The sequence below is a fragment of the Acomys russatus genome, chromosome 32 (genome assembly GCF_903995435.1).
Source record: "Acomys russatus chromosome 32, mAcoRus1.1, whole genome shotgun sequence".
Taxonomy (NCBI): domain Eukaryota; kingdom Metazoa; phylum Chordata; class Mammalia; order Rodentia; family Muridae; genus Acomys; species Acomys russatus.
Genome location: NC_067168.1, coordinates 2,063,730 through 2,077,854, shown reverse-complemented (window position 1 = coordinate 2,077,854; position 14,125 = coordinate 2,063,730). Strand labels below are relative to the sequence as shown.

Sequence of the window (14,125 nt, the reverse complement as noted above, 5' to 3'; positions counted from 1 at the left end):
CATTTTTATTGTCTAAGTTACTCTTAGAAACCATTCAGGATGAGGGGGGCTTCCTCAGTTCAAGGGAGGAACCGCTGAAATACATAATGATTCCGAGCTCTCCCTCCTAATGCCAAAAGCAGACAAACATGGTGACTCTACAAGGGAGTCTTAGTAGGGAACCACAGGCTCTTATTCGTGTCCTAATCCTGATTATCCACTGGCTAGGAACCTGAAGATCCTCAGAACCTTGTGGCCTCACCTGAAGCTCTATAAATTCATTTTACACAGTTAGACTTTGGCTCATTTCATGCGTCCTGAGACGCTTACAAAGTGGCATGCCACGCAGCTGCACTTGAGAAAATTGTGCTGTGAACAAACTAGTATGTAAATATCCAACATTTTAGGTTTATTAGCTTGCAAAAAAAAATTCAAGTTTCATTATGTCATTTTTCAAATGAAATTGAGGGTTGTTTTTCTTGGTGCCTTCACTTTTTCTCTCCTCTCCTCTTCCTCTGCCGCCCCATTCTCACTCACCTTTCTACTCTCCTGTCACATGTGACCTCCCCCTACACCTCAAACTCCTCAAACACCCCATCTGGTGATCTCCCACTTAGTTTCAGCATCTACAGTCACTCTTCCACACCCTTATCTGTGTAAAAACAAACATTAAAGGCTAGAATCCACACAGGAGACCATGTGATGCTTTGTCTTTGAGCACAGTCACCACACTCAGTGTAAAACTTTTCAGTTCCATCGTTTTCCTACCAATTTCATTTTCCTTAACTGCTGAGTAAAATTCTGTTGTGTGTGTACATCACATTTTCACTATCCATTCTTCTGTTGATGGGCATGTAGGCTGGTCCCACACCCTGGTTATTGTGACGAGGGAGACAATAAACACAGACATGCAAATCTCTCTGTGGTGTGGTATGGGCTCCTTCAGGAGAGGTATAGCTGGGTCTGTTTTTAAATTTTTGAGGACCTTTCATTCTGATTTTCACAGTGCTTGTATCTTATTCTCCCACCAGCAGTGGACAAGGGTTCCTTTTCCCCACAGCCTCCCCAGCATTTATTCTCATTTGTCATCCTGGTCACAGCCATTGTGACTGGGGTGACACAGCATCTTAGGGTAAATTCTGTTTGCACTTTTCTGATGGATAAGGATGCTAATATTTATTGGCCTCTTATTATGTTTCTTTTCAAATCTATTCATTTCATTACCCCTTAATCATCAGCAGTTTTATGGGTTTAATTTTTTTTGATTCTTTATTATATAGTCTAGATGTCTGAGATATATCTGGTCCCCTGTTATGCAGCAACTTTTAATTTCATATGGTCTTGTGCGACTGTACAGTAACTCATTATATAGGCCAGGCTATCCTCAAACTTATAGAGAGCCACCTGCCTGTGCCTTTCAAGGGCTGGGATTAAAAGTATGTGCCCCCAATACCCACTATCATTGGAATTTTGATGGCAGTTGCCTTAAATCTGTAGGTGAATTTTGACAATGTGGCCATTTTCCCGGTATCAGCTTTACCCCTCCAGGGACATGGACCCTCTGCATCATCTGGCATCTCCTTTATGTTTGTTGTCAGCTCCCCAGAGTTCTTACTCTATAGGTCTTTCCTCTTTGGTGGGCTTAACCCTGGAAACGTCACTGGGGTGGGGGCTGACGTGAGTGAACTAGCTTTCCTACTTTCTCAGAGGGTGATTGTTGATATACATGAAAGCTACCGAGTTTCATGTGTAAATTTCATATCTTGCAGCTTTACTGGAAATCTAAGCATTTTCTGGGAGAGCGATAGAGACTCTGAAATATAGAATCGCGTTGCATATGAATAGGGGTACTTTCACTTAAGCCTCTCAATGATTCGTTTTCAAGAAGTATTCCCTGAACAGCTAATTTGTAGTTGGCAATATGAAGTTCTAGGCCATACAACAGGTGGTAGCAGCGTCATGTACACTGTAGGAGGAAAAGAACAATATTTTAAGTGAAAATATATATAATAAAATTAATAGCATATATGCTTCAAATTGGTGTGCTCGTAAATGGTATATTAATAAATGTAGGTGTAAGAAGTGGTTGGCATTCTCTTCATTTTATCAACAAGAAAACTGAGCCTGAAGAACACAGATTCTGTGGGATCACAGATGCTTAAGACAGCAGTGATGAGTGATGACTTGAGTTCATTTATCTGCCCCTAAATGACAAGCAGTCTTCTAGATATGTTCAACCCTTGACTCACTGTGGCCATGTGGACTTGCTTAGCCTGTAGATGACATAAGTGTGTGCATTCTAAGCTTACATACTTACGTATAGCAATAACATTGGGTATCTCTTAGTCTCTCTTGTCCTATGCTGAGTTTCATGGGGGCTGAAGCTCTGAGTGAAGGGTCTTTTTTTTTTTTTTTTAAAGTTTCCAGGGCTCTGGTGTATCACACCACAGTGTAGAAATTTCTTAACAAGAGGGTGTAAAACAACAGTGAAGTCAGTACACGGCTATTAGTACAGGGAGGGAGAACTGAAGGTCTTCATGGTAGTAGGAACTGGGCATCTGATGCGTTTCCCCTGAGTGTATGGCATTTTAGTATTTGCACTGCAAGACTAAGGATGTCTCTACCCAAGTCACTCCATGAGCATTGACCAGTCCTCAACATGAGACATTAATAGAAATAACCATTTAACCCTCAGGCAAAGAAAATAGATGTCCACAGAATGTCTGAACATTCGAGCGAGTACGTTTCTTCTGTTTGCAGGTCGTTCCTCCAAAGATGCCGTAGGCCAGATCTCTGTCCACGTGGATGTCACCACCACCCCTGGGACTGGGGAACATAAAGTCACTGTAAAAGGTACGTCTGGGGTCAGATACATCACCATCAGCATCTACAGAAATCATACAAAAACTATCACTTCCCTTGTACACATTTTAAAAATGTAAACTACTATAGGACATGATTAATATTTCTTTAGAAAAACAAATTCTTAAGCTAAAACATGTAAAACTTGATATAATGGGAACTAAGTTGCGAAAGTGAATTTATTTTATTGTTAAATATAATTTCTCAAACTGACCTACATTTAAACTATTCACATAATCTACTTATTTTATATGTCTTCTAACTGATTTTCCTTGTTAATAAATGGCTCAGTGTTATAAAAGCAAATGAGCCTCGCCTTCCTACTAAGCAAATGAGCCTCACCTTCCAACTAAAAAGTTTCATTAAATATCTACCATTTTGCTGAACAGTCCCATATTCTATTTTTATTGTAGACTTCGTCATTTTAATATCCAGTTTGGTCTCCCAATGTATGTTTTTTTTAACAGTTTTTAATTATTATTATTATCAATATAGTGCTCTGTCTGCATGTATGCCTGCAGGCCAGAAGAGGACATTAGATCACATTACAGATGGTTGTGAGCCACCATGTAGTTGCTCTGGACCTCTGGAAGGGCAGTCAGTGCTCTTAACCTCTGAGCCATCTTGTAGGTTTTAATTGCACCACGTTCCTAAACTTCTGTGGATTGTAAAAGATTATATGACAAATATGTAGGGGAAAACATTCAAAGAAATGCTCATACACCATCAGGTGTCAGTGTCCCTTAACAATGTGTACATAGCAAGCCCTACAGTTTTAGTCCTTAGCGGTGGAGACTTTGAGACTCTTTCCTTCTGAGAGCCAAGATCAAGCAGGGGCATATAAACATATTTATTTGGAATTGTTTGTGAGTTCTGGAATAGGAAACCGCCATAGCATTTAATATATGATGGAATTTACAGCTAGGAAAGAAATGATGAATTAGATGGCCATGATGAAGCTTTGTAAATACTACTGATTCTAGCCAGACATGGTGGCACGCACCTTTAATTCCAGCACTCCAGGAGGCTGAGGCAGGTGGATCTCTGCTTGTTTGAGGCCAGTCAACTACAAAGTGAGTCTAGGACAGTCAAGGCTGTTAAACAGAAAAACCCAGTCTTGAAAAAACATTTTATACATAGATATATATAGATATATATATATATCTCATATAGAATTAATTTTAATCTACTTTCTAACTATTTCATGATGGAGCTTCCCTCATGCTTAACATGAAAAACCATTAGGGATTTCCCTTTCCTTACAAGTACCATTCATATGATGAAGTCCTCAAGTTGAGCTTTCTGTTAAGGGAGCATTACCGGGCATCAAAGGTTTCAGCTTGTGGGACGTTTCCTTGTTGGTACAGTCAGGACACACTCAAATGCAAGTTCCCATCCAAAAGAAGACGCTAATTTCCACACACTCATTTGCTAAAACTTGGCTCCTGTTTTTTTCAGTGATTGCAATCAATGACCTAAACTGGCAGACCACCGCCATGTTCCGCCCCTTTGTGGAAGTGTGCATGCTGGGACCCAGCCTGGGAGACAAGAGAAGAAAACAAGGGACAAAGACAAAAAGCAACACGTGGTCACCGAAGTACAATGAGACCTTCCAGTTGTAAGTCAGGAGGAAAACCCCCGCTTGTTCACTTAACTGGATGCTGGCTGGTTTGCAGCTAAAACTGGAAGATTCAGGGTGGAAAAGTAAAACCCCCGGGCCTCCTCCTGCTCTTTACAAAGCAAGCAAGCTAGGCTTCCATTCCTTCAGCGGCTAGGCATATCAGGCAGTGTCGCAGACATGGTTGGCAGCTGGCCTGAAATGCTGTCATGAAAATGTCTTTCTATGGCACTCAGAGGAAGGACAGCAGGCTACCAAGAAGAGACTTGATACCCTATGAGCATTTAAAAGGGGAGGAGGTCCCCCACAGGCATAGTCATAGGGGAGGGGAGTAAGGGGAAAATGGGAGGGAGGGAGGAATGGGAGGATACAAGGGATGAGATAACCATTGAGATGTAACAAGAGTAAATTAATAAAAAAAAAATTTTAAGTAAAAAAAAAAAGAAAGAAAATAGAATACAAACGGAGGGACTACATTGATGGCTACGAATTGATAGATTTTTTTCAACCTGGACACTGACAATGATAATGAGATGTTTTCCTAGACTGATGCTTATTTCATTTGAAGTGAGTGGAAAGTGGCCATTTTTTTTTTCCTTCACTCTATGTCACCTCTATGTGACAATATGACACTGGACAATATGAAGCCAAACCATTATATTCGACAATAAAATTTATTTGTTAGGAACACTAAAAAAAAAAAATGTCTTTCTAGAGATGAGAGATTAAAAACTATGTCTGATTGGCATGGTCAAGTGGAAGGCCTTCCATGGTTAAGGAAGCCGTGCACAGTGGGAAGGAGGGCGAGACTAAATGACTTCGGGTGACCCCCTCACAGAGAAGCCCAACCCTCAGCTCTTGAGGGGGCCTAGAGGTCATTTCCAAACGAAAGACTAAACACTGAATGTTTGTCTTTAAAGGATAATATTGCTTGGATAGAGAGAAAGTTACAGGAGAGCAAGACTAAGTGTGTGATGATAGCCTGGACCTCCCCTCCCCGCTGCAATAGCTCAGGCAGGAGAGGAAACAGTTACTAGCCAGATGGGGAGGAAAATGAACCTTCTTAGTGTGGGGGAAGAATTTACACCGGGACCAGAGGTAGAACGCAAGCCTGTCTAACAATTGAGCCCGACTTTACAAGCATGTCCATAAGGAGCATTGTAGGCACAGGAGGGCAGTTACCAAAGTTGGGAAAGTAAAAATGTGTCCGTCGCCTTATGAGAACCAGTGATCTTCCATGGAGGGAAACCACAGACACACACACACAAAAAAATGATGCAGCCAAACCTTTGATGCCATCCTTCCCCTTCCTCATGACCTCATGGGAGGACTTTTTGTTCAAAGTCGACCAGAAGCTAGAACATGGTAAACTCCAGCATTGCAGTGTCGAGTCAGCGTTGCAGTGGGAAGTGAAGGTGCTTGACACCAAGAAGCCTGATGTAGGCTGAGTCCTGACCACTTAGGCAGATGATGATTGAGATGGTGACGGCAACAGTAGGAGCTTTTGTTTTAATCTATTCATGTAGAGATCTCCTGGCATCTTAAGAGGAGATATCAAATATGTAACTGGATAACTTGAAACCTTTTCTCCTTATTAATCTTAATCCTCTAAGTCTAAGTGAGCTGACCAAAGGGAGCATCAAGAAAACAGGACCAAGTCCAAGAGACTTCCATACAACCGAGCACACCCTTAGGACTGCTATACTTTGACTAGCTCACTTTTGGGGGGCACACAAGTTTAATTCCACCATGTAGAGGCAGGAGGATCGGTAGTTTGAGACCAGCTTGTTTACCATTGTAAGTTCCCAGGCAGCCCTCTGTAGTGAGCTCCAGTTCCTGCCATGTGTATTAATATTCCCAATAACCACAGAAATCCTGCTAACAACCCAGCGCACAGGACTGTAGCCTCCCAATTCAAATCACACAAGAACAATGATCTACCTTAAGTGTAGCTTTTACAACATCTACTTTCTGGAAGTAACTTGCTCAGAGACTTGGCTGTAATACCATGAGGCACAGGATGGCGTTCTGAGGAAGCCAGTGCATTTATTTGATACATACGGCCACTCCTGTCTTGATCTGTTCTTTGACTCTTACTCACCAAAATACTGTGTTATTGCAGAATACTGCATTCTCGCCTGTTTGTGTTATTTCAGATTGCCTCTTAATAAATACCCAGTTTAGCTACTAATGTCACCTGTAAACAAATATCTGGCTGCATAAGATGCTTCAGGAAAAAAATACCACCTGAAATAGGAATTCGAAAGTTGCAGCTGGTGACAAAAAGATGAACATTCTTTAGAAAGGCAAGAATATCTGAATTGATTAAAACAAGGGCTAGAGGAAACACATTCCCTGCATCTCACCTCCTACCTCCCTAACATTCTATACAGCAAGCTGATGCCCTACATCCCACCTCCTACCTCCCCAACATGCCATTCTATACAGCATGCTGTCTCTGGCTGTACTAGTACAGGCTAACTGTTGTCAGAGAGAAGAACTGACACTGTAGCGCCAACCTCTGGTGAAATTGATTGCTCTGGAAATGTGCACCAATTATAGATCGTAGGAATGGTGCTTCACAGTCTATTTGTCTGAGAAAAGGCTCCTGAATAGAAAAGCTTCTCCTGGAGCAAGAGGTAAAGATTCTCAGTAGCTGTCAAGGGAATAACAGAGATATTCTTCCAACTGTATGCCTCACCCAGGTTGTAATATGGTTATCAATACAGAGACTCTGTATGTAATAACTAAATATAATATAATATTCTATTTGCCAACCTGTTGAGAAATTTTAATTCAGAATATGGCTGTTCTGGCAAGAGATCACACCCAAAGACCCTCTAGGTCTGTGTGAACTGGTGGAAAACAAACATGCTTTAATCCAGGAGACGGGGGCAAATGGATCTTAGTTCAAGGCCAGCCCAGTCGAGAGCAAGTTTCAGGTAAAGAAAAGCTTAGATCCAGGCATGTATCCAAATGATGAAGGTAAAGTTAGTTTGTAGGAGGAAGCATCCAAGTTTGCAAATGATGCTTAATTGAGTGGCAGAAAAAGTAACAGATCAGAGAAGATTTGACAGAGTAGGATACGCCTAATTCTCACAAGAAGATAGAAAGGGAAGCTGCTTAAGGGAGCATCACAGAGAATGAGCATAAAGAGGGCAGTTTTACAGAGAGAGGATGAATGAGAGGACAAACTGGACACAAGCTTGTGAAGACAGAAGGAGCCAAAGAACAAAACAAGAAGCCAGAAGATTAGAGCAGATTGTTGAGTTAGTTTGAGACCAAGCAAAGCAATTCAAGGGCCAAGAGAGAAGCCAGATTGAATCAGCCAGCTGGGAGAGGAGTTGGAGCCAGGACAGCTTGAGTTGAGCCAGCTGGTCCAGAGCTCAGTATAGGACAAGAAAGGGTGAGTTTATTAAGCAGTAAGTCTCAGAGGCTGAAAACGTACGAGGCCTAGGTTAGCAGACAGAGGCAGTAAGCCTCTGTCTGGCAACAACTGAAACATCAACCCTACTTGATATATTCACCATCAATGGAACAAGCAGCTAGAGCTATCGCAGGACATCTATAAATGTAGCTCAACATATTTGTAAAGGATGATGTCAAAAAGTTTGACACGTCTGCAATAAAGCATCATTTTTATATCTAGGGGGAAATGCATGTCTGATTTCCAGGCAGTATCTATATAATGATGCTCTTATACACAAATGCACGGTTGATCTAATACTCTGGGCATATAGCAAGCTGTAAGTAAAGTGTTTCAGCACCATAAATACAACAAGTCTGACTAATTTTATGTCTTTAATTCATACAGCATTCTGGGTAAGGAAAACCGCCCAGGAGCCTATGAACTTCACCTCTCAGTTAAAGATTACTGCTTCGCCCGGGAAGATCGGATAATTGGGATGACGGTCATTCAGCTACAGAACATAGCAGAGAAAGGGAGCTATGGTGCATGGTACCCTCTTCTGAAAAACCTCTCTATGGATGAAACTGGCTTAACCATCCTTAGAATACTCTCTCAGAGGACCAGCGACGATGTCGCTAAAGAGTTTGTGAGACTTAAGTCTGAAACGAGGTCTATTGAGGAGAGTGCCTGAAACAAAATGCCGTCTTTGAGAACTCACAAACTCCCACAGTTTGACCCTTACATGCATGTGAAAATACACGGGAATGTTTAAACCCACTGCGTTTCAGTGTTTGCCCGTAACCAACCTCAATGTCTACAAGGTATGTGAAAACTTTCATTATACCAGTTCTGGTCTTTGAGAAATAAATGTTCCATGAAGTGCCAAAATTATGGTGTAAAGTGAAATATCAAAATCATCTTTGACAATGTTCTTCTCACTACCAATTTCTCTTCCATGAAGGCAACTGAAAAAAAGTCTTGAGTTTGTTCATTGGTTGTCTTTGTTAGATTCATTTAGGGTGACCTCTCAAAAAACATCTTCGACTCAACTTCTGTTCTGTTTACCCTAACACTTTATTGTAGACACCCACAGATCCAGTTTTTCTACCACACCTAGGAACATGGCAACTTCTAGAAAGTTTGTAATTTTATAGTTGCAGATATATTGTGATGATTTTTGCATACAAACTACAATAGAAAAGGTGGGAAATATTTTATGCTGACCAGTTCCCAACCTTTCTAAAATATCACTGTGAAGAAATGCTTTCAAAGCAAACTTACACAAAGCAATGCTAAATAGTTTGTTAATGTTTGATATATTGATGAAACTGTGTTCTTTTAAAACTGCCAAGCTCCCACACCCACACACACATCACATTTGCTATTTTAAAAAAAGAGAAAGAAAGAAAAGAAAAATGGTAACCTAGCATTATGTCTCAGCTTTACCCTACTTGATCTTTGGAAAGTCATAGAATGCAGGAACTGTTTGTTTGACTTTGCTGTGATAAGTGACTTACTGGAGGCAAACTACTAACCATACATTTATGACTACTTAACTCTACAACCAGATGTTTCTTTTCAAAATATTCAATGGTTTATGCTGAATGCATCACTATTATTATATATTGCAGAAAAACAAAAAAAAAATCACACCTTCATATGTACATTTAGGAGAGTATACGTAAAATAAACTCAAGGTAAATTGCTCATGGTTTTGTAACTCATATTCTTTATATGCCCCAAATGCAACTTGGTTACAAATACTTGCATCGTCTGGATTTTTTATGATTTGACTTTCCAGAGTCTGTATCTAAACATCTGGCTGCAGGACATCACCTTGTTGTTGTAACTTACAGCCACAGCTGTGAGTGGACTCCCCATGTGCCCAGGAACAAGGAGCTGTGGCATTGACTGTGTTCTGTAAGCATGCTGGCCTAGGCTGTGAGGAGCAGGAGGAATTTAGTGTCATCTCTCTCAACCATCCTGCTACTGGGTCTGAAAATACACAGGCTGGTGAGATTGGCTAATTTGTGTTCAAACCTTAGGCGACTGCTTTGTTGATGACTTTTCCAAACGCCTAGTATGATGCAATCGCTGGCATATGCATTAATAAATGGATGTGTATTGAGCTCATGCAACACTTTTGGATGTTTTGCCTACTTCTTCAATTACCTAGTAATAATAAAAAAAAAAAAACTAGTAATGTGATGTTACTATCCATTCAGCATGCGATGATATATACAGCTGCTAATTACAAGATAATGCACTGAAAGTAGGGAGAATTAATATAATAATAAAATTGCTCGGTATGGTTGTGAGATAGTGTTAAACCTATGAAGAAAGTTCACTGTTAAACATATTCAAAGAAGCAGCGTTATTAAAGAAAAGTTTCAATTATTATTGACAGCCATCTTATAAATGAAGAATTCACTCTCGGTCTATTGTGATTTAGCCTTGTAGGAGCTCATTTATGTGAGAGCATGAAACACTGGAATAAGGGACAGATCACTCGGTGGAAATGCTGAGCTAAGGGTAGTCTTCAAATTAACTAGATCACTTTGTTCTGTCTTAAATTTTAAATGTGTGTGCACGTGGCTCTGTATGTGCTCACATGAGTGTCGGTGCTCACAGAGCCCAGAAGAAGGGGACAGGTCCCCTGGAGCTAGAGTTGCAGGCAGTTGTGACCATCTGACCTGACAACTGAGCCTGAGTCCTTGAGAAGAAGGACACGCGCTCTTAACCACTGAGCCATCTCTCTCGCCACTCATTCCACCTTTTAAATAGATATACAGTGCAGTAAACATTAGGAGGAGGAGTATGAATAAAGTCTACTTTTTACTAACTTTGGAGTGGTTATAAATACTGTTCCTCTATAGACTCTTCCCCCCAAAGGCAGTGGTATTTCTGTTAGCCTCACTTCTCTGTAATCACAGTCACAGTCAAGTTTGCTGTGATCTCTGTCAACTTGGTGGCCCCAGGACTGTGTGGCAGTTTATTCCTGTTATTCCGGATAAAATACACAGAAGCCAAGTCCTGTCATTCATGTGCAGATAAACATCCCATTACGCATGCTTAAAAATTTGTCAAGTACTGAAAGGCAAAATAAGGAAAACTTTAATGCACCAGTCATCATTCAAACGCATGCAGACCAATTATTTAAGGTAATCAATGAAACGTCCCATCCACAGTCTGATCAGAGTCGCCCCCTTTTGGACTACTTTATAGGTTAATTCTACTTTAAAATTAACCACATTTATAAGTGACAATCAATCCCAGGTTAAATATGTTTCATTAGATCTTGTTTTAATGCTTGAAAGGACATTTATTTTATCCTTTTAATATTTCAGAGTTATATAAATAAATGGCTATACAACCTAATTTAGCACCTTTAATCTTTATGCTCAAACAATGAAGCATATCTGTATTTGTAGGAAACTTGGAATACACACGGGTGGGTCTGATTCTCCCTTCACCACGTGGAAGGTTCCTGGGCACACAGGAGTCCCTCCTCCTCTGTGACCTGTGTTAACACTCACTCAGCTCACCTTTGAAGCCAGTCCTTGATGCTCAGCATCTCTGGTCTCTATGGCTCAAGCTCCCAGTGTTTGATAGCCTCAGAACCTATGGCATGAGACATATTTAATACATATTTATTTTAAATGCCTGGTTTTTTCCATTTGAGACAAATTTGAAAGGTTTCATTTCAACCTACTCTTTATTTGTAGTTTTTCCCCCTCCCACTGTATGTACATTGGTGTCTACGATCCAGATACTATAACTTTATCTCCTCTTTCCATCCTGGTGGTTGTGACTAAGGGTTCAGCTATTTGACTAGTCATTGGTCTATTTGTCCATCAATGGACTGATAGGAAAAGAATGTGTGTATGTAACTGTGGACTGCCTTAGAAACAGAAGGAAATACCATCATTCGTGACAGGGACAGCCTGGATTGGTTCACTGAGAAAAGCCCGGCACAGAGAGAGAAACACTGAGTGTGATCACTCTCACGCACAACAGAACAGAGAGCCAAACAATGGTGACCAGATGCTAGGGGCTGGCAGTTCCAAGGCAGAAATGTGAGTTAGGAGAAAGAAAACCAGGAGATCTGCTGTGTACATTTAAGAAAACTGTATTCTGGACTTAAAAATCAAAGAGTGGCCTTTTAGTGTTTCTGCCACACCAAAAATAGTTTGAGGCTACATATTATTCAAAACCTTGACTCTGTAATTCTACCCTGCAGACATAAATCAAAACTCACATTGTACACAACATGTAATTTTTACTCGTCATAAAGAAAATGATACATATCAATTCTGTGTAACAAAATATGTCTATTTATAATACAGAGATAGGATTTCTATAAATTATCTTAATGCCAATAAAAAATGCTTTTGTATTTTAGAATGTAAGTTGAGAAAACTAAAATTTTTGTAAATATTAGAACTCAGATTTGGTCCAATGAAAAGGAAAAGAATTTAGTAATGTCTCACCAACATGACTGCCCTCAAACATGAGCCAAACAAGGATGACACTAAATGCAGAAAAGCCTTTGAGGTCAATCCTACACAAAGGGCTATAGGCAAGTGAGGAAACTGGGAGTGGAAGAGATGGCTTTCCCCAGGGGAACACACTAGTTGGTTGTCCAGTACCAAATGGTCAGTCCTGAAAACATACACACAAGTAGCATTATGTGGACTGTGAACTGAACATATAACATATATGCTATAACAATTAAAAAACATGTCATAAATTTGAAGGAGAGTGGGGAAGGGTATATGGGAAGGTTTGGATGGAGGAAAGAAAAGGAAGAAATGTAATTATAATCTCAAAAATATTTTAACCCTACACAGGGTAAGTTTTCTTTTTTAATTTAATTTTTTATTTTTAATTTATTCACTTTACATCCCAATTGTATCCCCCTCCCTTCCTCATGCCCCCTCCCCATCTCCGCTAGTCCTCAGAAAGGGGGAGCCCTTCTCCCCTATCATCTGACCCCTGCCTATCAAGTCTCATCTGGACTCCCTGCCTCCTCTTCCTCTGTGGCCTGGAAAGACTGCCTCACCAGGGAGAAGGGATCAATGAGTGGGCACCAGAATCTATGTCAGAGGTAGCCCCTACTCCCCATATTATGGGACCCACAAGAGACTGTGCTGCCTATCAACTACATCAGAGCAGAGGGTCTAGGTCCTCACCATGCATGGTCCTTGGTTGGTACACCTGTCTCTGCAGGCCCACCTCTGCCCCCCAGATTTGTTGGCTCCATTGGTCTCCTTGTTGAGCTCCTGTCTCCTCCAGGTCTTTCTATCCTCCAACTCTTATGTAAGACTCCCTGAGCTCCACCCCAAAGTTTGGCTATGAGTTTCAGCATCTGCTTCGATCCCCCTACTGGGTGGAGTCTTTCAGAGGACCTCTATGGTAGGTTCCCACACTGTTTCTTCTCTTCAACTGCTTCTAGTGTCTATTCTATTTGCCCTTCTGAATGAGAATTAAGCATCCTCCCTAGGGTCCTCGCACTTTCTCAGAAAACTGGGAATACTGCTACATCAAGACCCAGCTATACCATTCCTGGGCATATACCCAAAAGATGCTCCGCCATACAACAAGGACATTTGTTCAACTATGTTCATAGCAGCTTTATTCATAATAGCCAGAATCTAGAAACAACCTAGATGTTCCTCAACTGAAGACTAGATAAAGAAACTGTGGTACATTTATACAATGGAGTACTACTGAGCTATTAAAGACAAGGAAATCTTGAAATTTGCAGATAAATGGTTGGAACTAGAAAAGGTCTTCCTGAGTGAAGTAACCCAGATCCAGAAAGACACATGTGGTATATACTCACTTATAAATGGATATTAGCCACATAATACAGGATAACCATACTACAATACATAGACTTAAAGAAATATTTAAAAATTGTAAATGATATTTTAGGTGACGATGAAGTACACTAAGTTTAAAGACATCAGTGTTAGTAACTTTTTTAAAAAATAGCTAACCTATGTCAACAACGTTTGAGCATAAGAAAATAGAAGAAATTTTTAAAGACTTAATTGTTTTAAAGTGTGTGTGTGTGTGTGTGTGTGTGTGTGTGTGTGTGTGTGTGTGTGTGAACACATGAGTACAAATTCTTGCAGAAGCCAGAGGTGTCATATTCTCTGGAGCTGGAGTTATAGGTAATAGTAAGCTACCCTACATGGGTTCTGCGGACCAAACCTGGGTCCTTTGTGAGACTAAGAAGAAGCACGCTTAAC

General features: G+C 40.6%; 1 protein-coding gene across 1 annotated transcript in view; it reads left to right on the top strand.

Annotated features, from left to right (window-relative positions):
• Nucleotides 1-9,234, top strand: part of Unc13c (unc-13 homolog C) — a 426,680-nt gene extending 417,446 nt beyond the window's left edge. The window contains 3 exon segments of the mRNA XM_051140226.1: nucleotides 2,740-2,832; nucleotides 4,300-4,459; nucleotides 8,274-9,234. Coding sequence (XP_050996183.1) covers nucleotides 2,740-2,832; nucleotides 4,300-4,459; nucleotides 8,274-8,559 — 539 coding nt within the window. The 3' untranslated portion in view covers nucleotides 8,560-9,234.
• Nucleotides 9,235-14,125: the final 4,891 nt, after the last annotated feature.